This window comes from Cyprinodon variegatus, unplaced genomic scaffold, assembly GCF_000732505.1.
Source record: "Cyprinodon variegatus isolate N-32 unplaced genomic scaffold, C_variegatus-1.0 Scaffold1232, whole genome shotgun sequence".
Lineage (NCBI taxonomy): Eukaryota > Metazoa > Chordata > Actinopteri > Cyprinodontiformes > Cyprinodontidae > Cyprinodon > Cyprinodon variegatus.
Window position 1 is genome coordinate 41,587 of NW_015151685.1, and position 27,924 is coordinate 69,510.

At 35.3% G+C, this 27,924-nt stretch overlaps 1 protein-coding gene across 1 annotated transcript; it reads left to right on the forward strand.

The window, feature by feature from the left end:
• Window positions 1-1,737: 1,737 nt before the first annotated feature.
• Window positions 1,738-22,189, forward strand: gucy2d (guanylate cyclase 2D, membrane (retina-specific)). Its single transcript, XM_015401544.1, has 19 exons — window positions 1,738-1,971; window positions 2,947-3,980; window positions 4,071-4,372; window positions 4,472-4,844; window positions 4,940-5,024; window positions 5,108-5,219; window positions 5,310-5,429; window positions 5,528-5,608; window positions 6,463-6,639; window positions 7,198-7,354; window positions 7,437-7,586; window positions 7,683-7,831; window positions 7,909-8,072; window positions 10,607-10,799; window positions 11,816-11,990; window positions 13,421-13,519; window positions 15,854-15,948; window positions 16,048-16,130; window positions 21,539-22,189. The coding sequence occupies exons 2-19, from the start codon at window positions 3,110-3,112 to the stop codon at window positions 21,621-21,623; spliced, it is 3,471 nt and encodes a 1,156-aa protein (XP_015257030.1). The 5' UTR covers window positions 1,738-1,971; window positions 2,947-3,109; the 3' UTR covers window positions 21,624-22,189.
• The last annotated feature ends 5,735 nt before the right edge of the window (window positions 22,190-27,924 follow it).

A 27,924-nucleotide genomic window follows, 5' to 3' on the forward strand; every position in this document is an offset into this window, starting at 1 on the left:
GCAAGTCCCTTTTAGTACACTTGAGTGTAGCTTTCTGCTTTCCTTTTTCTCTCTTTTTCTTCTGGAACCACAGGGCTAGTTTCTTTTTATCTTTATTTTCTTTTCTCTCTTGTCTAGTGAGTAATAACTGTATTAGCAATACGTGTATGAGGAGTTTTAATGGGCCCTCAGAATCTTGGAGCCATATCCAGCTACCAAGTTTTGCCTAATGGCAACTCCTCTCCTGTGGTGTTGAGAATAAAATAATAATACATGGGAATTAGACATATTATGGTCTTCTGGGAAAAATATCTCTCCATTGCTCACAAATTTTACTGACATTTTCCATTTCAAGTCTGCTATGAAATCAATGGCGTAACGACACAACAGTAGGCAACATTATCTGGGTGCGCCCCATATTAAGTACAACCCAAAAATAATCTTATTTTCAGTTCAATTTGAACCAAGTTTCAGAATCTTTGTAATGCTGGGCATGACTAGAAGAGAACAAATAAACCTGTTTTGCTCCCTGTGCATCACAGCTAAAACAGGGTAGTGAACTCTGTGCTGGAGAAATAAAATATCTACTGAGGCTGTTACAGCTAAAGCTTCTCAATGTATAGGAACTGGTAATTTTCCTTTGAAAAGAGCAATCATTTCAACGAATCTCCTCCAATAGAAATTATTTTCCTTTCTTTGCCATCATTACTTCATAATCTGGGCTTACTTTTTAAAATTCCTCAAGATCCCTTTATAATCTTCATTTTAATTAAGACCTTGAATATTAAAATATCAAAAAAATCTTCAAAGTGGCCTTTTAAAAAGAAGGTATTGTTAAGTTTAAAGAGAAAGAAAGAAATCTGAAGAAATCATAACGGAAATATTCTTATTTTCCCATTGTGAATATATTTACAGTATGAAAAAAAAGGTTTCATACTGTAAATTCTCCAAATAATAAATGTTGTTTTTGTTCATTTCAGCTGCAAAGTCGTTATCATGAGACCCCTAATGCAATAACTTTATCTCTTCCCTGCAAATTATTTCTATTTATCTTCAGCCAGAGTTTCATTTTTTGTTACTTTGCTCATAATTTTAAGGAAAGTTTTATGTATTTAGAAGGAATAAAAAGCTTCTGGCATCACTATGAAAAAGGTCGTTTGAAATTGGTCGTTATGTTATATTGAGAGTTTTCTAAATAGTTTTCTTTTAATTTTCAGATTGTGCATTTTGTTACGTATCCTAAAAAGTCCTGAACTATAAATCAGTACAAGCTTCAGCTTTTTTCATTTAAACTTGAAAAGGAAGTAAATAATTTAAACCGGATTTAATTAATTTTAAACCCTCTATATGCAACAGTTGCTTGGATAAATCAGCATGAGCAGCACGTGAGCGAACAGTGAGTGTGCTTCTACTTTCACCGCCCTCTCCTTGTGACCCCCCCCCCCCCCGCACACACACATGCTTCCCACACTAGTGTGGATTAAGAGCTAAAGAGGTTGAGGAGTCAAAGCTTGTCAGCCCTTCCCACTTTTTCCTTTCCTTTACTTATTCCCTCTCTCAAGATCTCAGCCCATCGAGCCAATCTATTTTTACCTATCCCAACTCTGGAACTAGGCTGCATCTCCTCTCATGTACCTGTGGTTTGGGGGGGGTCCCAGTCCAAAACAGGGACAACATAAACTCAACCAGAGAGACCAACACCCTGGACATTTGGAGAGTTTTTTTCTTTGCTATGTTTTGTTTTTGTTTTTTAAACCTGCTCTTAATAACCTAGACAAGAGATGAGAGGCATCTCCCAATATTACCTTCTTTTTTTATTCTTCATTGTTTTATATCTTAAATGAACTCTGGATTTGTGATGACATTTTTCACAATACAAGAAAAAAGATAAGTGCTCAACCTGAGCACTCTTAATCCACTTGGAATTTAGATGGTGCTATCTAATGACTGACTCAAACCCTGACATGGCTCCCGTGTAGGAAACTACTACAGGTAAGATTCCCATTATGAAGTAGGCATTTTGTTTTAATTGTTTTTTGCGTCGTAAACTTCTGTAGCATTGTAAAATCTGTCTGAAGAGGTGAGAACGTTGGAATCTATGGTTAATTTAATCACTTGTATTCTAGTCATAGAATACAGAAAAAATAAAGATATTATGAAATATTTTACTCAACTTTAACTCAAAAGTTTTGTTTTGTTTGACCATTTTGATTTTCAGAATCACCTTCTTCAAGAGCTAATGCATACTAACACATATTTAAATTGGGTATCTAATATTTCAATTTAAAAGTAACTTTGATCTCTACTTATTTGTGAGTTTTATATAATGAAAGGTAAATTCAAGGTTTCTAACTCTGAATAACTGCAAATTATACACTGCAAGAGCAAAAGATGTAGAGATGTACTGTAGATCTAAGTAAAATGGGATTAGCAAACTTACTAAAATATCTTTCAGTAATTTCTGTATGACTGTACAGTTAAAAATACATAACTTTCACTCTAGTATGTTTAAGTCTCCTTCAAAGTCCGTTGGACTTTATTTAGAAAATGACTTTTAAGATAGAAGCATATTCATCAGGCATAGATGAAAGTGTGTAACTGGGCGAGACTTAAAGACAGTAGGGAAACATTAAAAAAAAAAAAAACAAGATAAAAGGAAATACCATAAAAAAAGGTTAAAGAACCAGATCCAGATTTAGCTCCTGGTTACATGGCATTTGATTTAAAGTCAATGACTATGAGCTAATGAGCTTGGTTACACACATGCTAGTAATTCTCCAACAGGCAGCACAAAGCCTACATCCTGAGCCATGAGGCCATATGGATGCTGATAAGAGTCATAGTGGCATTGTGACATTTCTTTCTTTTTTAAGATTAATATCAGGATACATCTTTTGTTCAACCACAGATATCATTAAATGATTTGTTTCCAATTTTCTAATATGTTTTTATTCTTGTCTCCTGGAGGCAGTGATGGCTTGGGGTCTTCTTGTTGCATGTCCGCCTTTGGACTAGAAGCTTGCGGCGTGCCAAGGGGAAAAATTCCAGAACCAAAGACACTCACAAGCTTACCATTCTAAACGCTCAGTTTACAACTGTGTCTGAGGCATCATAAAAGCTGCATGTGAAAATGAAAACTCATAGAGACCCTCAGTGTCTGCACAACCTTGCCTACCACCCACGATGGCGGCACCACTCTGTTAAAGTAATAAGAAAGAGGCACATATGGACGGTGATCATGAATAGTTTTGCTGAGTGTAGAATGTTTGAATTATCATCAGCATCATTATCATCAAAATCCTTGTCATCATCAACACCACAGTTGCCATCATCCCCAGTGCAGCACACCAGAAGATCAAGGGGGAACTGGTTTCATCTTCTTTTACTCATGATCACAATATTCCCCTGTCAAGCCTGGGCAACAACGTTCAAGGTGGCCCTGGTTGGACCCTGGACATGTGACATCTTGTACTCTAAGGCTCTCCCCGACTTGGCAGCCCGTCTTGCCACCAGTCGTATAAACAAGAACCCCTACCTCAATAAAGGTTACTGGTATGACTACACACTGATTAATGAGGACTGCAAGTCAACTCGTGCCCTTGTTCGCTTTGCTGATATAGAAAGTTACGGGTCGGCTTTCTTGGGCCCTGCTAATCCAGGCTACTGTTCCTCAGCTGCTCTATATGCAAAAGAGTGGGATGTCGGCATTCTGTCCTGGGGTTGTCTCAAACCCAACATGAATGCAGGAGACAAATACCCTACATTCCTAAGGCCGCTGCCACTGTCCGCCCATGTTATTTTCACTGTGTTAAGGTATTTTCGGTGGGCTCATGTGGCCATCATCTCAGAGGAAACAGATATTTGGGAAGCCACAGGCCAGGAGTTGGCCACTTCCCTCAGGGACCTTGGACTGCCTGTAAACCCTGTTGTCACAATGGAGAGTGATAAGGACGGGCCTCGGAGAGCTCTTACAAAAGTGAGGCAAGCAGATCGAGTTAGAGGTATGATGCAATTGTTTGAGAACTTAAAATTCTATTGTATGAAAACTTTGAAAAGTAGTTTAGTATTTTGATCTTTTTTTTTTTTTGCAGTGATCATCATGTGTATGCCCTCTGTCCTGATTGGTGGCCAAGCCCAGTACCGGCTCCTGACCACAGCCTTAGCCATGCGTATGATAGACCGTGGCTATATTTTTATTACCTACGACACTCTACTGTATTCCCTACCTTACAAAGACACAAACTACTACATGCTAGGAAATGATACCAAGCTCCGAAAAGCCTATGATGGGGTTCTCTCTATCACTATGGAGTCTGGGGAACGCAATTTCTATGAGGCCTTCAGAGATGCTCAGAACTCTTATGAAATACGCAGCAGTGCTCCACCAGAACAGGTAAGACTTGCTGAGGAATCTAGTTCCTAAAAGTGAAAAAGAAATGTCAACAAGCATAAATCTTTTTACAAAATCTATATCATGACTTCCCTCTATTAGGTTTCTCCATTCTTTGGCACCATTTACAACATGATGTACTACATAGCTATGGCTGTTGAAAAAGCCCGATTAAGTGACGGCCTCTGGGTATCAGGTACAATCCTGGCAGACAGTGAGGGAGACTTCGAGTTTGAAGGATTCAATCAGCACTTGCGGGCCGGAAGAAACGGGGAAGGGATGCAGGCCGGCTACGTAGTGCTTGACTACAGTGGCATGGGAACCTCACTCTACTCCACGCATTTTCTCCATGCTAGTCACACAGATGGCAAGACGGGGGGCTTGAAATATCTTGGTCGCTCCGTACACTTTGCAGGGAGCACTCCCTACACAGATTCAAGTTGCTGGTTTAGTCCATACTTTGCTTGTACTGGAGGTCAGTGTGTTTGGAAGCAAACTGTTTTTCACAATTCACTGAGGGAGTCGATGTTGTAAAATACTCAAACGTTTGTTCTTCTTTTCTTTTCAAAGGAATGGATATGACCACGTTCCTCTTTTTATTGGTGGTGTTCATTCTGTTGTTGGGAGGTGTTGTAAACTTCTTTCTTTATCTAAAGTATGTATAGAAGGGCTGGAATATGATATCTCACCTTAATCAGTTTTCATTTCCTCAATCTATTATGATGTCTTTGTGCACAGAAAACAAGGCAGGGTTGGGTTCAGCTTTGGTGGTGATGGAAATAGTGGCTCATCGAAGGTGATCCTGACTCTTGATGATCTGGTCTTTATCAATACCCAAGTCAGCAAACGGGTCAGTCTAATAGGATCGATACAGACAGATCTTTTACATCTGCAAGTGATTAACTCTGACGTGACCTCTTTATTCTCTGTGCATAAGCAGAAGCTAAATGATGAAAGCATCATGAAAAGCCAAGGGGACATGAAGACGCCTCACCACTCTGTGTCTGGTCGTAGCTACCTAGCCTCCACTCCTGACAGTTCAAACGTTGCAGTATTTGAGGTTAGAAAATCCCAGATACAATGAAGTTGTGTTTTCTGTTTTGAGTTCACTTGTCTCTGATATAGGAAAACAACTGTTTTGTTTTATTTATCTTCCAGGGTGACTGGGTTTGGTTAAAGAAATGTCCGATAGGAACAGTTTCTAGTGTAAGTGGAAGCACGGAGGTGATCTTTGTAAAGGTAAGTGACTCTGCAAGAGATTGTTCTTTTTGTTTAGGGGAAGCTTGCTCGAGAGCTGTTGATGGATTCCTTTTGAGTTAGTTAATCTTAATCAACATGCTTATCTTAAGCTTAGATTTCTAAGCTAATAAGTATTCACTTTTGTGTTATTGCTGTGCATAATGAAAGACTTGCATCGGCAGATAGGCATACTTTGCAAGGACAGAGAGGATCTGTTTAGTCTTTTAAAGGTGCTAAAACTAAATAAAAGTATTCCACATCACTGGTTTTAGATTAGTTACAGTTGGTACTAGACTTATATTTTAGGAGAAAAATAATGTTCTGCACATGTTAAAGTATCAAATGTACTATACAGTGTTCTTGTTTTTGCACACTTGAGTAAATTAACAAAGTTTATCTGTTCTTGTACAGTATGTGGTAGCCTGGAGGTTATATATTTGTGACAGGTTTAGTGAAATACAAATCAGAAATTATAATAAAAAAAACACCTTTAACATAGCAAATATAGCAAAGTTTCAAACTATGACAGCAGGGTTGAATTTTAAGGTCTTTCTTGGCTGGTGATAAATTGTTATTTTTTTCTACATGGGCTTTCCTGTTTATCTTTCATCATGGACCTACACTTAAGTCTTCAGAGCAAAATAACATTAAAGCTGAGATGCAGTACAAACAGAATACTGATATATATATAAAAAACATAAAACAAGTCCAAGTTTTATTACATTAATATTTTAAAAAGGTTGAAATTGGGAATCCCAGTAAAAACTGGACAACATGCTTTTTGGTCACAAATGAGCAAATTACAGTGATTTATAAGCTATTACAAAAATGCTACCATTTGTTTTCTCTTTCAGCTAAGGGAGATGAGACATGAGAACCTAAATCTTTTTCTGGGCCTGTTCTTTGACTCTGGCATTTTCGGCATTGTGACGGAGCACTGCACTAGGGGAAGCCTGGAGGATTTACTGGGCAATGAGGATGTGCGTCTTGACTGGATGTTCAAGTCTTCCTTGTTAATGGATCTCATCAGAGTAAGAAATACTCCTTTGTGTGTGTGTGTGTGTGTGTATGTGTGTGTGTGTGTGGGGGGGGTATTTTACAAGTATTTTATACTTGAAAATAAACAAGTATAAAATACATGTCGTGGGAAAAAAGTATTCAAGTATTCATCCTAGTTAAATAAATGGAGATCGATGGATTTCACTCAGTCGGCACATTTATTCATATCTTTGCAAAGAGAGAACAGTCATCATACAGCCCTTATGGCACAGCATTCTGCTCTGTTCTGATCTGGACAGCGTTTGTTCCCCCTTTCTTACAACAATGGAAAGTAGTCAGAGTCATAACAAATTACAGACACTTTGGTTAAACAGTAACATGTTATGAATAAACCTTGAGAAAGAATCTGATTTGTTATGGGAAGAAGCTATGTCTGGTCTACAAACACCAGCCTGCAGAGAATTGTGTGGCCTTAAGAGAGAAACAGACTGAGTGAAAACTTTTATAGTGAGTAAATAGGATAAATTAATATATAATAGAAGAGAGATAAAAAATTTCCGACAACATCATTTATTTATTTTTTTCCTTAGGGAATGAAGTACTTGCATCATCGCAACATAATTCATGGGAGGCTCAAATCCCGTAACTGTGTGGTGGATGGGCGCTTTGTGCTGAAGGTGACAGATTATGGGTTTAATGAAATTCTGATGGCACAAAACATAGAAAATGACGACGAAAAGCCTGAAGGTGAGAACACCTGTAAAATTTGAATAACAAACATGCCTGACTTGCATTGCAAACAGTTGTGAATTTTCTTTTCAATAAAAAGACTTGCTTTGGACTGCTCCGGAGCTTCTGCGAGACCCAAGTCAGAGGAGGAAAGGCACTTTCTATGGAGACGTTTACAGTTTCGCCATAATCGTGCAGGAGATCGTCTCTCGCTCTTCACCTTTCTGCATGCTGGACATGCCTCCAAAGGGTGATTGACCTTACACTTCTGACATTTATATATAGCCTTCAGTTCTGTGTACTCTACGACTCACAATATATTCATGCTTATTATGTGTTTTGACAGAGATCATAAACAAGGTGAAAGATCCTCCACCTCTGTGTCGACCCATTGTATCAGTGGAAGAGGCTCCTTTAGACGTAATTCAGTTAATGAAACAAGCCTGGAGTGAAGATCCAGAGAAGAGGCCAACATTTGAGGATATCTTCAAACAGGTGAAAATACGGAAACCCATTCACTGGTTATTCTCTGATAAACTGAACCTCACTCTGAAACACCCTTTTCATGGCAGTTCAAGGGTGTCTCAAAAGGGAAGAAAACTAACATAATTGACTCAATGCTGCGAATGTTGGAGCAATACTCCTCAAACTTGGAGGACCTCATCAGAGAGAGGACTGAAGAGCTGGAGATGGAGAGGCAGAAGACAGATCAACTGGTGGCTCAGATGTTGCCCAAGTAAGTTTTCAACATGAGAAAATGTAATAAAGATGTGCTGGTGTGTTCTGAAATGGAGATTCTGATGTTGACAGATCTACTAAGATCTATCAGCAACATGAATAAGATAAGCCTAGAAAAAACCCTTAAGATGCATGTATCTGACCTTTTAATGACAGTTTGAATGGGCCATTTCATTGGCAAACATTTCACTTAAAAAACAAATCATACTTGATTGTAATTTTTCTGACTTCCACTAATCACTCACTCCTACATAAAGCCCCACTGGTCATTTTTGAGGACTTTATTGAATGCTTCTACTAACATTCACATCCATTATAACAAAACCCTAATCTAATTGATTGATTATGATTGCACTTGGTTGTGTTTGTCAACTACAGGGGTGGGTTATATTTTGGAAAATTGGTTTCCGTTTTCTTCTGAAAAAGTAGGTCTAGTTTACTGGTATCCTAATATAAAAAGAAAAACTACCAAAGGGTGGAATTACAACTGCACTTGAATTACTAAACCAGAGGTTGCAAAACACTTTGGCATATGCTTCAGGGTACACAATAGGCATTTAAAAATAAATATAACTTCACTCTATATTTATGCATTATATACATTATATACTTTTAAATATTCAATATTTAATATCATTTTGAATGTATGTTTCATTGTCTATGGAATTGTGCATTTTACAATTTAGTTGTAGCCTGTATTACGTATCAAATGCTATAAATATTACATCTACTTGGCTTGTGGGACATTTATATACATTATTTCATTCTATATTTTGAGCCTCCGTGTACGTCAGGGATGATAATAACAAGGATTGTGAATACACACTACTAGCCCCTCCTCACTTAAAGATTAATTTAATTGATTAGAACAAAAAAATAAATAACATGACAATCTTTTAATGTCTTTAAAGATATTTATTGATAAACATCTCACATTAACTCATACCGTTAATGTTAATCTTCAATTTCTCCAAAGTGTAGCTGTAGTTAAAGTTGAAAATGTAAATCAAATATTCAATTTACACCGCCAAGGAAAAAAATAAGGTTGACTAATATAATTGAATAAAGCTTTAAAGCTTGTTTGTGTTCATTTGAACAATTTTATTTTGGTCCAAGTCTGAATTTTAACATAGTTAGTATTAGCATGCGCTAACTAATAAGCAGATAAAATAATACTGTTATTCTGTGTGAACAAACTCATTCATTATTGTGAAGAGAAGTCATTAATGAATTAATAAAACATTATAGAGCAACTTTGTCATTCCTACTGTTTCTTTTTTCACCCTGTAGAAGAATTTAAGAGAATGTTCAAATATTGTATAGCCTAGCAAACAATGGTGTTTAAAAAATAATGAAGCTGCTTATAGTCCAGGTGAACAAGGTTATAATTTTCATCACAATGTTTAATGAAAACTAAGTATTCTTTGTCCTAAAAGTGTAGTGGAGGAATTTTTAAAAGACCCGCCCTCTCCACTTAAAAAAATGTGCATGCACACCCCTGTACCCGTTCCCGAGAGGGAACGCCTATTAAACGCGTGTGAGCTTTCAAACAGAGCCTGCACGAGCAGAAATGGGCTCGTGCAGGCTCTGTTTGAAAGCTGCTGTTTTCAGAACTCTGAAAGCTTACTGTGTCCAAACGTCCGCCTTAACCCCTATATCATTCAATCACTATATAGAGCGGGCGCTATATAGTGGACAATGCATGTGCTCACACTGTGCAGCCTCACACTCTGATGCGATCTTACGACGGCCGACTGAATTTTTAAACATGTTTAATTTTCGCCCGACCTTACGATTCCTGATCGGGATGTGGTCGTGAGAGGCTAATCGCCCCTGGTTACCCACTGTACAGTACACAATGCACAACGTGCGATGAGGCTGACTCTCGGCCCCATCTAAAAATTCTCACATGACTGGAAAATCGGCCCGAAAAGGGCAAAAAAATCGCACCGTGAAGGCCCGGCTTTAACTGACCGTTCAGACAGATGATCACTTGCTTTTGCTCCCCGTTGGTCACGTAAGTCCTCCTCCGCCGCGTGGTGTCTGATCCCTTTTTGTTAGTAGTTGCAGCTGTCGGATAGCGACAGCCTATGGTAACAACAGGCAACTGTGACAGCAAATCCCAGAATGCTTTGCGTGGAGAGCTCTCTACGCAAAGCATTCTGGGATATATCTGCCTCTTCTGAGGCCTTTCGTTTCTTTTCATAAACTTCTTAGACACTTTTTCTCTTATGAACCTCGGCCATTTTAAAAGAACGGCAGTGAGACAGGTGAGCTTCAATGACTGTCTGAAATCGTAGCTCACCACAGATATACGCCTGAAAGTGTGCATGTGCAGAAAATGACAGCTAAGGCCACCCTTTCGTAAACATATCACCAGAATGATTGACAATAAGGAGGACCACTTATTTAGATGATCCACTCGGAAAAAGAACATCCTCCACTATAACTTTAATTCTGCTTTAGAAATATGTTTCAGCTTGAATGTACATATGTTTTAGAAAAGGACACTGAACCACGTTCCTCATTCAGGTCTGTGGCCCAGGCGCTGAAGCTGGGCAAGCCTGTGGAGCCGGAGCATTTCAGCGAGGTCACGCTGTACTTTAGTGACATTGTGGGTTTTTCCACCATCTCAGCTCTGAGCGAGCCCATCGAGGTGGTTGACCTGCTCAACGATCTCTATACGCTCTTTGATGCCATCATTCCACTGCATGACGTATACAAGGTCAGCGTTAGCAGCCTGTTTGCAGCATTTAAAAGAAGCTTTATTCTGAATGTTTTTTTTTTAAGGTGGTATTCTTACATTTCATAAAACATTTAGTTATTAATGTTTTTATTTTTATTTTATTTTATTATTTTTTTTTACATTTTTTAAGATAGCAGACCACTGTTTTACTTTATATTCTGCCATTGATAACCTTCACACCCAAAATAGATTTTTGCATCACATTGTCTATAGTTATATTTGTTTAACTGTCAGACTTTGCATTTTATCTGTGGATCATATTCCTCTCTGCTTTTGATCAACATGATTCCAAGTAAAGCCCACTAACCTTTATTTTAGGCTAATTAAACATAAGCAGCAACAAAAATGTGATTCTTTATATCAATTGTTTAAAACTGATATCACCTCTAAAAGATATTTAAATGAAAATAGAGTATTGGTCATTACTTTATGGTTTCAGTTGATTTCTGAAAAGTTGTTTGTAACCCTTAGGTGTTTCAAGGTACATAATAGACTTAAAAACCTTTGGTAACATGATAGTACTCTGCACAACCTACAAATATATAAGTTAGCTGTATTCATCAGTGGAAACTTAGTTTCAATACATTTGTTGCAAACTTACTCTTCTTCCTTATTCTAATTTCATTTTGTTTTTTATTAGGATGAGACAGAAGTGAACAGCAGACACTGAATTACCACCATTGATAAATAATTTAACGATACAGAATACTTTATTAGCTTCTTAATAAAATTTAATTATGGACTGTGCATCCAAACAAACCTGTATTTTTATTTTATTTTATTTTTTTAGCCAAACGCAACAGTGATTAGTGTTTTTCAAAACTTAAGGTTAATTTTGTGAGTTTATGATGGACTTTTCCATCATGCAAGCATATTTTATTATTGGGGTTTAGTTTCCTTGGTTCACTTTTTAGCTTCCTAATGATTTGTAAATGCGAGTTGAGACGAAAATCCTGCAGATGGGTTTGTTCACCTCTTCCTTTTGTGGTGTTCAGGTGGAAACCATTGGTGATGCATACATGGTAGCTTCTGGAGTCCCCACCAGGAACGGCAACCGTCACGCAGCTGAAATGGCCAACATGTCTCTTGATATTCTGAGCCTGATTGGAAGCTTCAAGACTAGACACATGCCTGACCTGAAAATCCGGATCCGCATCGGCCTGCACTCCGGTGAATATCAAGTTCCTCCTTTATGTAGATAATTATTACCCCCAACATTACAACCATGCACCTCAAAAACCATATCTGAACATTTCTTTAAAACAGATTAATATAATTGGATTAACACTCATGGCTGCGTTTTTAAATCTTTAATCAGCTCTTTTTTTTAAATGAATTCTAAAGTCATTTACCTCTAAGACTAAAATAATATCCCAAGGATACAAAAATAATAATTTTAGAGTTACATCTCCTTTGTCTCCAACCAAAAGCTCATATCTAAATATTCCTTTCTTGGTAATTTCATGCCAAAAATATGATTTCCCACCCAAACAGAATTTTAGTCAAACAGTAATTAGTTAAAAATATATCATATTTCCTCTCTTTTGTAATATGAAGGAAATCTTTAAAAAAAAATAATAATAATAAAATAAAGTAACAATGAATTAAATGATCCAAAAATATTTCAGAATTTTAAAAAAAATAATGCAAATAAAGTAAAAATTTCTGAAACTTCAAAAATTTGTCATTGAACTAAAGTGTAATTATTTTAAAAGAAAACTTAACCAAGGACATCCAGAGCCAATTCCTTGGAAGGTCCCTCAGAAAGCCCCCAGATATATGCTTCAGAAAAGCTCCCATAAAAGAGTTTAAGATGCAAAAAATTATCAAAGATTTACTGAATTATTCTATTTTCCTTTCTAGAAACTGTCGCATGCATCATAAAAGAAACTTGCTGCGCAATGCAAAGAGAAGAAACTAAAAAGTGCAGGAAGTCAGTAGTTAAATGTGTGGGTGCAGAGTAATACGGGGTCAAATAAACCAAAACTTCATTTCAGAGTGAGCAGCTGTTAAAGAAGAAGCCGAGTCCCCAAGTGGCTAAGTAAACGAGATATTTTTACCTCTTTTATCCTCGTCTGAAACTCGTTCCTGGAACACCGAAACACTATCCACTTAGAGTGCTGTCATCCAATTAAGAAACTGCACACTCTGGACCTTTGACTCTTTCTCTGTGTTCTCTCAGTTAGAATGCCATTTACACTCTAAAAACTGATCTAACATTAATAAATAGTTCTTAAAATATGTTTATTTGTCCTAAATTTGTGCAGAAAAATAAGATGATCTGCCAATGGAATAATTATTTGTGCCCTTAAATTAGATAATAAGTTAATATTCACTTGGAATAGGATAACAGAGTTTTTTCTTATTTTAAATGTGAACCATTTTATTCAATTGGCCTGCTCAAAAAAATAAATAAATAAAACACTCATTTCAAGAAAACCTGACTTACTTAGATTAAAATTTTTGCAGTTTCCAGTCAGAGATACTTTAATCCAGTGAAATAAAAACGAAATTATATGTTTTTTTAAATGTCATATTACTGATCAGAGAAGATGTTCCAAAAACATCTGGATGTTTGTTTTCACTTGCTTCAATCACAGGTCCAGTTGTTGCAGGAGTGGTCGGCCTGACGATGCCTCGGTATTGTCTTTTTGGAGATACGGTCAACACTACATCTCGAATGGAGTCCACCAGTTTGCGTGAGTCTTTTTAAATACAAGATTTCAACACTAATCACTTTTTCATTTTAATTTTTTTTTAAGAGCCCCCTGGGCTGGAGGACAGGTGTATGGCAGTCTGAGTACACGTTGCCTCAGGCTAAATGGGGCTTTAGGAGAGCAGTGCTCACTAATCCTTTAACACTATCAGCAGAATTAAAGGCCAAGTTGAAGTTTCAGGATAAACTTAAATAATTACCACATTTATATTTGTCATACTGATGCTTACTTTTCAAATTCATACATAAGGTTTAACATTTAATGTAAAGAAAAGGTAATTAATTAATCCATGAAATCTTTAGGTTTATGTATAAGAAGTACTGCTTATTAGATTAGTAACTCTTTAATCAAACACATTTTTTTTTTCTTTTGCACAATTTAAAATCAAATGCTGGGGATTATGGATGGACAGATGTTTAATTTAACTGACTGAAACTACCACTTGGGGTCTGCTGCCCCCTAGTGGAGCAAAATTAAACATTAACCAGATTCAAATATTGGCAGTGTGCAGATTCTCCCCTAGAAAACTCAGTGAATTGATCTTACTTCCACATTTATCTGGTACATTTAACCTGAGCCTCTTATTTATTTAATTCTAAAACTTTTGTTAAATGAGGGAACTTTCTATGCCTTAATTCTTATTAATATTGAAGTAATTTGTACCAAATACTGATGCTAACATCCATGCAGAATAATAGAAACGTGTCTTCCCTCTCCAGAGGAAAGGCTGCCCCTAGAAGTAAAGTTAATGTGTAACGCAACTTGACAAGAATGCAGGTTATAAAACCACATCTGAAAACGGAAATAATCTGTAAAAAATACATTATGAAAATAGAATAAGAAAAATTGGGTAAAAAAATTACTGGCAAGATAAAATCTTTAAAAAAAAAAAAAAAAAAAAAAAAAAAAAAAAAAAAAAAAAAAACAATCAAACATCAAAGTTATTCTCAAGACCATCAAAATCTTTATTGAAAACTTTTTTCAATTCTTTTCTTTTCAATTCTCTTCAATTACATATTTTGTATGTTTTCATTTACTAAATGTGTTCATTGCAACAATAAAACAGCAGAATTCACCTCATATAGCATAATTGTCCCTCCAACTTTGCTGAATAATTACTTTAATAAATAATGGATCTTCCATGTTTAGTCAAACGATCAGACCTTGACTGTTTTGGCATAAAAGGAACTAAAAAGCATGTTAGTTTTTATTTTCTATCCAACTCAGAGAAAGAGACTGAAGTTGCAGAAAACTGGCTTAGCCCGGTTGTAGGTGATGTTAGAGCAGCCTGCCCACGGCCCACTGTTTAGAAATGTTAAAAAGAGGGAGGATATGTCAAAATATAAGTATTCAATTACATTTTATTTTCTCATATTATTGACAATCCTTTAACCCAACATAACCATTTCTAGACAGAGAATCTTATGCCCCTGTGCTGAAAACACATTATTTTTTATTTAAATGTACTTATTTTAAAAGTATTTCAAATATTTCAGATTGGTTTCTACATTGTAACAAGAATCAATCTCTCAAAATAAGAGATGACAGAAGAGACTCTGACCAAATTAATATTTTAATATTTGTTTACGTATGTGTGCTGCCATCTTAACGCAAATGCTATAAGTTATAACTATTTATATGGAGTGAATTTTGTTCCATTATTTTTGCAAGCAAAGAAGAATTTTTCCAAATGAAAACATGAAGAAAGAAATATAATCCATCCATGAAGAAAAAAAAAAAATCAATTAAAAAGTTTTAAGAGTAATGGTGCTATTTTTTCAGATTTTATTTTTCAAATACTTGTTTGTTAATATTTTTAATGTTTGTTTTTTTATTTAATTTTTTCCAGACTTTATGATTGTGTTTTACTAAATTTTTTTTTATACTTAATTTTTTTCTTTCTTTTTTTATTTTATGAATTTCCTTCCTTTTAAATTGCATTTTGCAGATCACATTCTTGTAACCTCCAATCTAATAAAAACACTCTTATAACTCTTGACCAATGAAACTGTTGCTAAGGTCTATGCTGACCAATAGAAATATGTCCTCACTCCACGGCCCACCCCCAGAAGTGAACAGAATGTGACTGCTAAAAGGCAATTTGAAAAGGTTGCAATTCATATGACTAAATTAAATTAGTCTTAAGAATGTAACAAACTCTTAAATACATGAACCACCTCTATTTTTGATAAACCACATGTAGTCCTACAGTTTAGAGCCAGGTATTCGATAATTCTAACTCACATCCATCTGCTTGGACTAGTTCTAAAGACATTTCTGCATTACTGACACTGTGATACTTTTCCACTTGCTTAGCTTACAGAATCCATGTTAACCAAACGACAGTCGACATCCTGAACAACTTGCAGATGGGATACAAGATTCAGGTCCGGGGTCTGACAGAGTTGAAGGTATGTACTTCTAAAGGGTTAACTCTTACTCTTTAATATGTACAGAGGATAAAACTGTCCCTTCTGCAGAAATTAAAGCATAATATGATCTGATTTTAGGGAAAGGGTGTTGAGACCACCTATTGGCTGGTGGGGAAGGAAGGTTTCAACAAGCCTCTGCCGGTTCCCATGGACACCAAAGAGTAGGAAAACATTTTCTTTGCCTCTCCAAATATTCCTGAATTTATTTTCTCTTATTTAAACAGTGCACTGTTCATGGCAGAGGTGTAGACAACCTTATAGCTGCAGCAAGATTATTTGTATTCAGCCAGGAATGCATAAATGCAGTAGTTGTACACAGTTGTATCCTCGCAGTTACAATTATACTCAGAAATTGAACATTTGATAAACCGGAGTCCTATTTACTCGGTAAAGGATAGGAAACTCTGACCACACAGAAAATTCTGTGTCAAGTCAGAGTTAATAGTATTCAGAGGTAAAGCTTGTTTTTTAACAAACTTGAGTTAGTAATTTACTTGCACGTTTCTTTGAATGAAGCTGTTTCTCCAAATGGAATCTTGATTTGCTTTTACATTTTATTTAACCTTTTTATTTATTCAATTAAAAAACTTCAGAAAAGGAGTAATAGTTTAATATTCAAATCATTTCTACTCAGTACTCAAAACTTCACCACTTCTATTTCCTATGGAGACTTAAGACAACAAAATTTTATTATTAAATATTATGTATTTTAAATAGGTGTACATTTATTATGAAGTAAATAAATGTACCATGAAAAAAATGCTACGTCAAATTATATGAATGAGTATATTATATAATCTATATAATCATATATATTATAATGAAATTAATTGATAATGTTTTTTTAAATAAGTTCATTTACACTGCAAAAAACAATCTAGAAATAAGTAAAAATTCCTTAAATCAAGTGTATTTTACCTTAATTTTAGTAGGTAAATGGGATGATTTGCCAATGGAATAAGTATTTTTACTCTTAAAATAAGATAATTAGATAATATGCACTTAAAAAAAGACAATGCAGTTGCTTTTTCTTATTTTAAATGTAAATTGTCTTGTTCCATTGGCAAAGTGTCTCACTTACCTCCTCAATTCAAGAACAAATGCACTTAGTTTAGGAAAAATTTATTATTTAGATTTCCATTTTTTGCAGTGTACATTTGAACCTCTGGGGGCGGGCATTCCTCTGGACTGAGAAGCGAAGATGCATTTCTATTGGTCCGCATTAGGGTCAGCAACAACATTACTGTTGGGGTGAAGAGATTGTGATCTGTAAAACAGAATTAGAAAATAACACAATTTATAAAACTCAATCTGAAAAAGAGACATTGGAAAAAATAAAGATCAAAAAAATGGAAAAAATAAAACCTAAGAAAACAGTTCCTCTCAAAACTTTTTTTGACTAATTCTTTTTAAAGATTCAGTCTGTTTTTTAATTTTTTTTTTTTCAATTTGCATTTATAAAATATGTTTTTTAAATTTTCATTTACAAAAAGTTTTCTTTGTTGGCAACGATATTGGAACAAAATCCATGCTATAATTGAAAAGAATCTAGGGGATTGTTTTGTTAATATTTGTTTGTATGGAAAGGTTAACTGAGTCATGGATAATCTTTTTGGAATAATCTGAGCAATAAAAGTTTAGCAGTTTTTCAAAATTTAAAATATATTGATGCTTGTTTGTTCCCAGGCTGTTTAAATAGGCCTCTGTCATAATACTAAATTGTGAATAGATACTTATTATTCCTCAGACTCTCCTGGTTACACTGAAACTATTGAAAGGAATGTTTACAGTAGTTTGATAGCAGTGAACACATTTCACATTTTTTTTTAAAGTGAATTATTTAATCATTTTGTTTAAAACTCATTTTTAAAATTAAACCAAACTGGTACTGGGATGTCTAATAATAATTTGAGGATGAATGTAGCTCGACCAGAACTAGGAAAATAATCTAATGTTCACCAAACACCATCCTGATCATCTTGTATTAGACTGAGCCGCATCATTTCTTTGTGTTCACTGTCTCATCCATAAAGCCTTAATACCTTGGTTTTGCGCTCATGCACCTCTAAATAAAAGAAAAACCCACCTTATATCTACCTAAGTCCTCTTTTTATTTTCAGATAATCCCTTTAAAATTCTGTTATCTGAAATTACTGAGACACAATCTGATTTAAATTTTCATCATTTAAAGATGCGCCAAACATTGATTAGTTGCTCATTCATTTTCAGTCTTGCTTCTTTACCTCACTACTATTTTAACTGTGTAATAATCACATTATACTTTGAAAATTAGCACACAACATAATCCGTTTTGCAACCCTGGTTTATCTTTTGTAGTAATTTTAAAACTTTTACAGAAAATATCTGAAGTTTTAATTTAAACTATATAGTTAGGCTTCGTTTTTGTTAAAGCCAGCATTTCAATGTTTGACTAAGCTGGGATTTAGATCCATTAATCAACCAGGACAGAACAGCTGCAGTAAATCATACTGTAATAAAATAAATCAAAACTACTTCTTTTAAAGTGTAATTATTTAACTATGTATTTTACTCTTTAACAGAATTATTTCAATGGATAAGTTCTATATAAAACTACTACAATAAATTTGTATATTTTTCATTTGATTTCTACCTTGCTCAAGGCATTTACTCTTAAAAGTTATGTAATAAAAAAAAGAATATATATATATATATATATATATATATATATATATATATATATATATATATATATATATATATATATAGTTGTATCTAAATGAAAATAGAACATTTTGAATATAAAATATTACAATACTTATTACACTTTCTGTTTTTCAAAAAATATATTTTCTCATATTTTTTTCATTTTAATTTTTTCAAACAAATTATCTTTACTTTCTATACTTTCTCTTCACATAAGCCAAAAATAAATGCCTGCTCATGACAGTAAGAAAGGCCCTTGCTGATATCCACGCAGACTGGCAGAAGAGATAATATAAGTCTGTGAAAAAACAAAAAAACAAAAAGACAGTAGTGCAGTTTGTAGCACTGCTGCCTTGCAGCAAGAAAGTCCTGGGTTTGAATCCCTACCCAGGGTCTCTCTGCATGCAGTTTACATGTTCTCCAGGTGCATGTGTGAGTTCTCTCCTGGTACTTTGGCTTCCTCCCAAATAATAAAAAACACGACTGAACTTATCGGGAGAAGATGTATGGAGCAAATATAGAATATGGAAAAATAATACCTGAAAAAACAGCAATACTCTCAAAACCATTTTATTGATTTAAAACTTTTTTTTAACGTTCCATTTCTAAATAGTATTTTGTATAGATTTCAGTTTAAGAGACGTGTTCTTTTCCCTCCATATTACACACACACAGAACCCCACGCCCGTTTACACACAAAGCATCCCTCTGCTCTCCCTACAGGAATCCTCTGTCTTTTGTATTGAATTATACATAATGCTGACACACTCTTTTTAAAGCACAATGATTGCATGTTTTATGGAAATACATGTTTTCATTACTGCATGCTAGTAGCTGACTTCATCCCTTTCCTTTACCAGCATTTTAATAACAGTGGCACGTGTCCTTGTAATGTGAATGAATATTCTTAATTTTTCTTTTATTAGTCAGTCTTAACATACTCTGTTACTCCTTACATGGCTGTAAGCAGCTATTGTGACCTCCTCCTCCTCCTCAGACTCTCTTTCTGGGCATGTCTCTCCCCTTCTCCTCCTTATCTGAGTCCTCCTGCATATTTTTTTCTGCCATCTAGTTTTAAAGTCACTTGTGGCAAAAAAAAACCCTACATGTTGTTTTGTTTATTATTAATTTCCAAAGGTTGAGACACATCTTTCTAGCTACGGTTTCTTAAATTGATAAAATTATAAAAAGGAGGACATATTTCATGTGTCGTATACTCCTATCCTTGCATTTTTTAACACTTTATTCATACATTAATTTAGTTAAACTAATAAATTATTTATTGAAATGAACACATTGAATTGATTATGCAGCCTTTGACATATGACAGCCTAGGACAGGTCCAGAAATTCACTATGGCCAACCGGGCTGTCATTGCTCAGCATCTAGAAAGGAGCTAGGGGAAGGAGATTGACACAAGGGGGCAACAGAGGGTATAAAAGAAATACATAAGAACTAAAAAATAAACCAAAAACAACTTGAATAACAAAAAATTTAAATTAAACAAATGAAAACTCAAAAGGTAAACTTAAACAGATCCAAAACCACAACACGGGCATTACCCTGATGGCCAGTCCAGCCCTGTGTAGAAGCCAGCTTTTTCATAATAAAACCAATAAGCCCTTAACATGGATGTCATATGGGGATACAAACTTTGTTTTAACCACAAATAAATCCGACAAAGTAAGACAAGGCAAGTTTATTTATATAGCACTATTCAGTACAGAGCCAATTCAAAGTGCTTTAAATGACTGAAACAATGAAATAGACCGGGGGTCTTCAACGTTTTCCAGGCCAAGGACCCCCAAACTGATGGCAAGATGGAGCGGGGACCCCCTAATTATATATAGTATGAAATTGTGTTCTATCAAACTGGTCCTATAGTCACTCTATTACAGATGGAGTAATGTAAGGAAAGTCATTTCTCCCTGGGATTATTAAAGTATTTCCGATTCTGATTCCTGGTTGATGGGACAGGTGTTGTGAATGAAAGGGTGCCCAGATTGAAAGAGCTCCTGTGTGTCGCTGAATGTGTGCATTGATGACTGAAAGACATCTTCTGCCTGCATTGATCTTTTTACTACAGTATGTTGAATTCATGTTAATGTGGATTTAAAGACATTTCAATTAGTGGAAAAAATTGCGGGGGGTGGGGGGTTGGGGATATAAAAAAAACACTAATCAATCAAAGATTTCGCGACCCCCATGCAGTACCTCCTTGGACCCCCTAGGGGTCGCGGACCCCCTGTTGAAGACCTCTGAAATAGACAATTAAAAGCCAGTAAAGATAAAAAAAAAAGGGTGGTAAATCAGGTGATAACTAAATATAAACCTTAAACCAGTGATACCTCAGTCAAAGGGAGTTCTAAACAAATAGGTTTTTAACTTTCACTCAAAGGAACTCAGGCTTTCTGCACTTTTGCAGTCTTCTGGAAGTTTGTTCCAGATAAGCAAAAGCAAAGGAACTAAATGCTGCTTCTCCAAAGTAACATCCGCAACGTTGCTTTATTTAGAAAAATATTCTTCCTTTTAACAAGTACCAAAAGTTTGCATTAAGAGCTGGTAAATGTATTGTTATTCTTGATACATTTTGTTGTATATTTCAGTTGCAATGAGTTTTAAAACCCTCTGGGTTTAACAGTTTATACATTTGTCATCAGCAAGGGTATTCTTCCTCCGTCTCTCCGTCATGAACTGGAAAAAGTTGAAGACCCTTAACTCAGTCGGTGAAATAAGAGCCTTTGATTTTGAAGAACATGAGTCCTAATTTCTACTCTTCTTAATTGCTATCTGTAAACACATATTATCTTGTGTTATATTTGCTGAGGGTATTTTCAGGTTCTGTATTTAAAACATAAAAGCTGTTTTCTTTTTGCTCTTACAGCGGAACCAATCATGGCATTGGACTGGATGAGCTCCCTCCAGACAGAAGACAAAAATTCCTGGATCGACAAAAGAAGACAAGCTAATTCATGATCGGAGGCTAACGATCATGATCTGTGAAATCATGTTTTTTACATGCCAAAGACATGTGCGACAGGAAACGACAAACCAATGACATACACAGTGATTTGGAATCAGTGAGAGTGTTTTTTGCAAAAAATGCAAAACTCTGTTTATAGTTTGAGTACAGCCCTTCATTATTAGGTCCAGACTTCTGTATGTAAAATACCGTAAGAAGAATACGACCTTCAATTGACTGTTGGCATGTCAGCCGTTTTCAAAGCAAAATTGCATAAGATACTGCATGGTCTTTCAGTGGAACATGACATGTCTTAAATGTGCTGATCTGAAGATAACTAGCAAACAATGACAGATATAATGCACTGCTGTACCATGGTTCCTGCCATGGTTTCTTTTGCTGCATGTATTCCTACTAACTATTTTGAGTTGTAAAGATGTTGATCAGATTTTTCCACAAGCAGCACACTGAGCTCTCTATCTGGAACCATAGAGAGCTCTGTCATGCCAGACTCACTTTAGAGGCTCTGTTTATTACAATTACACATATATCAGACATTACCTCCCATTACAATGGAACTATTCAGCTGTTTTTTTTTTGTTTGTTTTTTGTTTTTTGCTGCAGTTACATCTAATTAGATTGCTATTTACATTTATATAAAAATACATCAAAAAGATCTAAAAAATGTTAATTAAATTCCCAATAGTGCTCAGGTCTAGATTATCTTTAGCTCCAACACAGAGAAAGGATCTTCTCACAATTGATGTAATTTTATCAACTACCCACAGGTTATTTCAATTAAGTTTCATTTCACTTTTATTTATTTAAATTTTCTTAAAACCTACGTCATCTCAAGCAACTTTACAGAGTCAATTCAACCAGATCATCCCCAGATTGTAAGTTTTTCAATTAAGGAAACCCAGCTGACTGCATCCAGTGATTGACTTTGGTTCAGCCACAGTGGAAAGGAAAACTCCCTTTAACAGGAAAAAACCTCCAGCAGAACCAGGCTCAGTGACAGCGGCCATCTGCTGAGGGTGACTGGGGTTCAAGGAGACAGAAGCAGACACAAAAAAGGAACATAGAAGCAATGATCCATGAAATATTTTCTATGTCAGAGAAGGTCAGAGAAGGCTCTGGTTTGGAAAGCAACAATTAAGCAGATGAGCTCTGAGCCAGTTTTCATGTCAAAGGGATGAAAGACAGTACACATGATTAGTCAAAATGAAAGCCGAACCCATACCTATGTCTGGGAGGTAAACAGGACTTCACACTAAAAACAGGCCCAACTTTATAATCGCATTTTTGGTGGAGAAGCCCAGCTGATATTTCCCCCCAGGTTGGAGTCACAGCCAAACAGGATCAGACCAGATGAAGCTGCTATGATGAGAAAACGGAGCGAGAACATAAAGTTAGGATTTGAACCAACAAATAATGCAGAATTCGAGAATAGAGATAGAATAAAGCAGAGAGAGGAAAGTGGTCCCTATGTCCTCCAGCAGTCTAAGCCTATAGCAGCATAACTATAGAGATAGCTCAGGATAACCTGAGCCACTCTTAACTATAAGCTTTACTTAAAAAGGGAAGTTTTAAGCCTAGTCTTAATAGTAGAAAGGGCGTCTGCCTCTCAAACTAAAACTGGTAATTGGTTCCACAGGAGAGGAGCCTGATAACTAAAAGATCTGCCTCCCATTCTACTTTTAGAAATTCTAGGAACCACTAATAAACCTGAGAATGGTGTTCTCTGTTAGGAACATAAATAACAACCTGATGAGTTTTGTTATTTAGGTTTTATACATGAAAAACAGAACTGGCATAATCTGGTATAATGCCGCACTGCCCCTCCACCACATGCTGCAGTCAGCTGACTGAAAGTAAATACCACCCTTTACCTTTTATTAAGGTAACACTAGTTGGCAAGCAGTTAAATCAAATAGATAATTTTAAGGACATTTACTTCTAAATCCCCATGTTACTATCTGATACATTAAACTGTAATTTTAACCAAGCCTATTCAGAGATAGTATCATAACTGCTCTCAAACTATAGATAACATGTGTTTTAACCATTTTCTAAAACAACTTGCTTAGTTTTGTTGTTGATTTTTTGATGGAGTGTATTTTGCTTTGGCTTTTCTTCCTAAATGGTTGCTTGCTTTCAGCAATGCCACTTAGGCTATATCAGTAAAGGCTGTCTATTTTACTGTAACATGCTATATGCATGGCTGAATGCACTTTTTGTTCGACGCAGCCCTTCACTTCATTCGGCATGCTTCGTCTGCAATGATGCACAGGTTTTTTACATGCAATTGACTGAAATGAATGTTTTCAACACTGTGCTTCAGCAGATTATACTTGGAGAATCTCTGTCTTTCAGAGGGAGATGTCAGGGTTTCATTTCTCCAACCCAGAACTTCTGTTTGGACTCTTCAAGACTTGGAAAAACAAGTATTGTTCCTTTAGTTTGGGGAAGGAGGGATGTATATACTGTAAATGTGTACATAGCTTGCATCCTGGACAGTTAGGATTTTTTCTTGTTCCATGTTTCTGCCTGGGTTTCCTAATCCTTGGACTTAAATGAAGATATCGACAAATATGGCGGTTCAGTCGCCATCTGCCACATTTACTATATTGAGGTAACAACAACCAGGTAATGATAAGATCTGAACTCTGTTAAAAACAGGCTGCAGACCCTTTTTGTTGTTGGCAGCTTGCTAATTATCACGTTTAACCTTGCTGCAGTAGTTTAGTGTGTAATGACAAAAAACTGGACGCCTGATGACTTGATTATTAGGTTGCATGTGGTGTATTACATACCACTCACTGTTTAGCAGTTCTGGCTCTTCAAGCACGATTAAACCCATGACAAAGAGAAGATCCCTAATTTAAATGAGCAACATGGGAGGAGTGGTCTTCTTTTATTGATGGGTATCTGAACAACAACACGGCAAATCCTATTTTAAAAGCAAGACCTATTTCTTTTTTTTTTTTTTTTTTTAGATTTATAACCAATTTGCCAAACAGATAGGTCACATCAAAACTGAATGGACAGCATTGTTCATTTTGGAAGTGATCTCAATGTGTTTCTGTAAATAAATCATGGTTTTAGTGAACACTGTGTCGTCTTATGTCCGTCTCGCTCCTTACCATCAATTCTGCTGAGGCTCATCTCCCAAATGGTGGCCTGGCAGTTCCTCAAATCAATAAAGACGCTCAATGAAGGCAGTATGTCAATGTTAAAAAGTCTAAAGAACAACATTTAAAGGTGTCACAAATAACACATTTCTAGGGAAGTCCTCCCTCTCCATTCCAGCCTGATTGCTCTGAAAATTATGATGAGGTTTGAAGCCTGTTGTGTCTCTATGTGCTGCAGAGACTCAGCTCTATAGAGCACAAATCTAATAAACGCACGAGAATGGGTTTTTACACAATGGATCTTCTTTAAAAGCATGTATGAGATCATTTTTCAATAATCTAATCAACCGAAATAAACTATATTTCACACGCTTATGCTGTGTATATACTACTGTAAATGAGAAGTCCTGAGTTATATTGTAATTGTTTTAAGTGGTTTATGTTTGCTGATTAAAACTCCAGTACCTGGCCAGAGTCATGCATTTAGATAGATGATGATCTTCTGATTGTATTTGGTGCTTAATGCTGACCTATTGACTTTTCCAACACTAAAAGACTCCTTAATTTAAGAGACGAGCCACTGTCGTAAAAATATAATTTTGAGAAAGATATTTTACCTTGGAAATCATTTTCCAAATGTCAATTTATCTTTTAATTCTTTTATTTATGAAATGACAAAATATTTTCTCTAAAAACTTTTTCTTCAGTTTCAAATAACATCATTTTTTTGCTATCTGTGTGAAAATCTGTTCTCTATGATAAATTTATTTTACTTTCAAAATTATTTTCCACTCTCGAGTAAACACACATCTGGACAACACAAAAGTTTGAAACTTATTAATAGACTTCTATTAATAAGTATTAAAATATTGAATAACAGTAATAATAAAATAGTAATAATAGTCAACAAGTACAGGGACTTGATACCTTGACGATCGTAACCAAAATATTTATACAGTAAGCTTTAAAAGCTTATGAGAAAGTGAAGTAGATGATATGAAATAAGGGAGAAGTTTATCACTCGGAGCTTTGGGAAACTGCTTTAAACTTTAAGCTGTTCTTACTACTTGCAGGTTTGTTTGCATAAAAACATGGAAAAAAAGAAATTATATCATACCACTGGGTAAGGGTAAAAAGAAAGCAAATCTCTGATTACTAATAAGGGATATTCAATTAGGAAGACAATTAAATAATAAAAACTCTTCTCATAGCTTTAAAAATCTACAGCAACAAATTTTCATCTGTCTTTCTTCAGTAATGATTATATGACAAAATAAAACTTAAGCTTTGTTTTCTATTTTGTTGTTGTACAGTCTTTGACCTGCTTTATTTTAAAACTTCTGCTGGTAACCCAGTTGCTTTCTTCCTTTCTTTTTTATAAACTTATCACATAAATATCATCTTAATTAAAAGGGACAAAAAAATACATCCTCCAGTAACCCCTTAATGTCTAAATTTATACCCAGTTGAACAAAACATTTACAAATTGTTTCCTTTTAGTTGATGTTTGATTAAACAGAGGTCACACATTTTAGGATTTTATCTACATTTAAAGTACATTCAGGTATGAAACAATTGTTGACACTAGACATCTAAGGGATAACATGAAATGTTCAATCTTAGTATGTTGACTTTTTTAATTCTTCTGTTTTGCTCAGACCAAAAGTAATTAAGTCAAAACATCAGACTGTTATCATCTTAGCTTTTCAAATTGACCTAATTCATGGGAAGTCGACTTGTATACACAGTCCTAGGAGCTACTGTCTTTTTTTTTTTGCTACAAGAAAACAATGTTAGAAATTGGACACTGTTAGAAATTAAGCTACATTGTGTTTTTTTGAAAATCACTGTTTCAAATTATCCAAATACCATAAAGTTACTTTGCTGCACTTTTCTATGAGCTGCTATTCATATTTTGCAATAACAAATCTGTGTTAGAGATGTTATCCCAACCTTGATCTTTTGAAAACCAATGCTTTTTTATCAGTTGGTGTTTCCAATTGAGTTATACAGTATTTGGAGAAAATAGCTTTACTTGACAGTTCTAGGCGGTTCAATGCCCATATTTTATAAATCATTCTTGTATTATAGTATGAAACTACATCATTAATTATTTATTCATTTTGAAGTGGCTCTGACCTTTGCTTTAAGGCTTCATTTTCCCCCACTTGAAAAGGGAACTTGTTTTAGAAGACCTTTAACAGGACTCCCTTTAATGATCAAAAATCAATTCTTTGTTTTCCTTCTTTTATTTTGAAAGTTGCATGTACAATCAGGTGATACACCTTTGAATAAAAACAGGGAAAAAAACACAAAAAGGATCAAAGGATTGTAACCTGATAACCAAGAAGGTCAATTTACCCCAAATTTAAATACTTTTTAAAAAATGACAAGCGCATAACAATTAAATTAAATATCAAAAACTCACATTTAAAGCATCGAAAAAAGGGATAATTATCTTTGCACTGTTTATCAATACTTCTATCCTAGGTCTTAACTTTTAACTGTTTGAAATACACAAAACCATATTTAACAAACTACATATAACAGTGAAACCTTTTAAAAAATGCACTTGATTTAATGAGTCTATCAGGAAAAATCTAAAGCACATTTTATAGCATCCTTATTTCCACAGGTTTATGCATAAACCAGCATTTCCATTATACATAAACCATGTTCGTTGTATTTAGACTGAAACTCGTATCAAGGTAATCTCTTCACTTTTCAATTAGGGGCTAAGTGGAAAAAAATAATAGAAAGGATTCATGCATCCTGGAAATACAACAGATCACCCTGAACACATCATCCTGCTCATTGAAATATGGTGGTGGCAGCATTATGCTATGGGAATGTTGTCTACAAGCTGCTACAGTAGACTTTCTCCAGTAGGAAAATTGAAGCTGATGGTATGATGGATGGAGCTGAAAAAGTCCTGGGAGAAGATGTTTTTCTCTAACATCTATCTCTTCTCCTTGACTCTACCTTGGTCCCAGTGTGGCTCTACTGTTCTTATACCTTACCCAAATTACTCAGGTTATCCTGAGCTATTTTCTCCATTTGTGCTGCTATAGGCTTAGCTGTGTGTTTCCAGGACGGGACCGCTTGTGGAGTTGGTTGACAGTTGCCTTTTGTATCTCTGCTTTGTTTTCTATGTCTGCTCCTGTCTCCTTGAAC

What these genes read in the sequence shown, in the direction of transcription:
- gucy2d (XM_015401544.1), top strand. Translation starts at nt 3,110, where the DNA reads ATGAAAACTCATAGAGACCCTCAGTGTCTGCACAACCTTGCCTACCAC. An exon ending in AACTTCTTTCTTTATCTAAA is followed by an intron (nt 5,025 to 5,107) that starts GTATGTATAGAA and finishes CTTTGTGCACAG; the next exon opens with AAAACAAGGCAGGGTTGGGT. An exon ending in CCGCATCGGCCTGCACTCCG is followed by an intron (nt 11,991 to 13,420) that starts GTGAATATCAAG and finishes CTTCAATCACAG; the next exon opens with GTCCAGTTGTTGCAGGAGTG.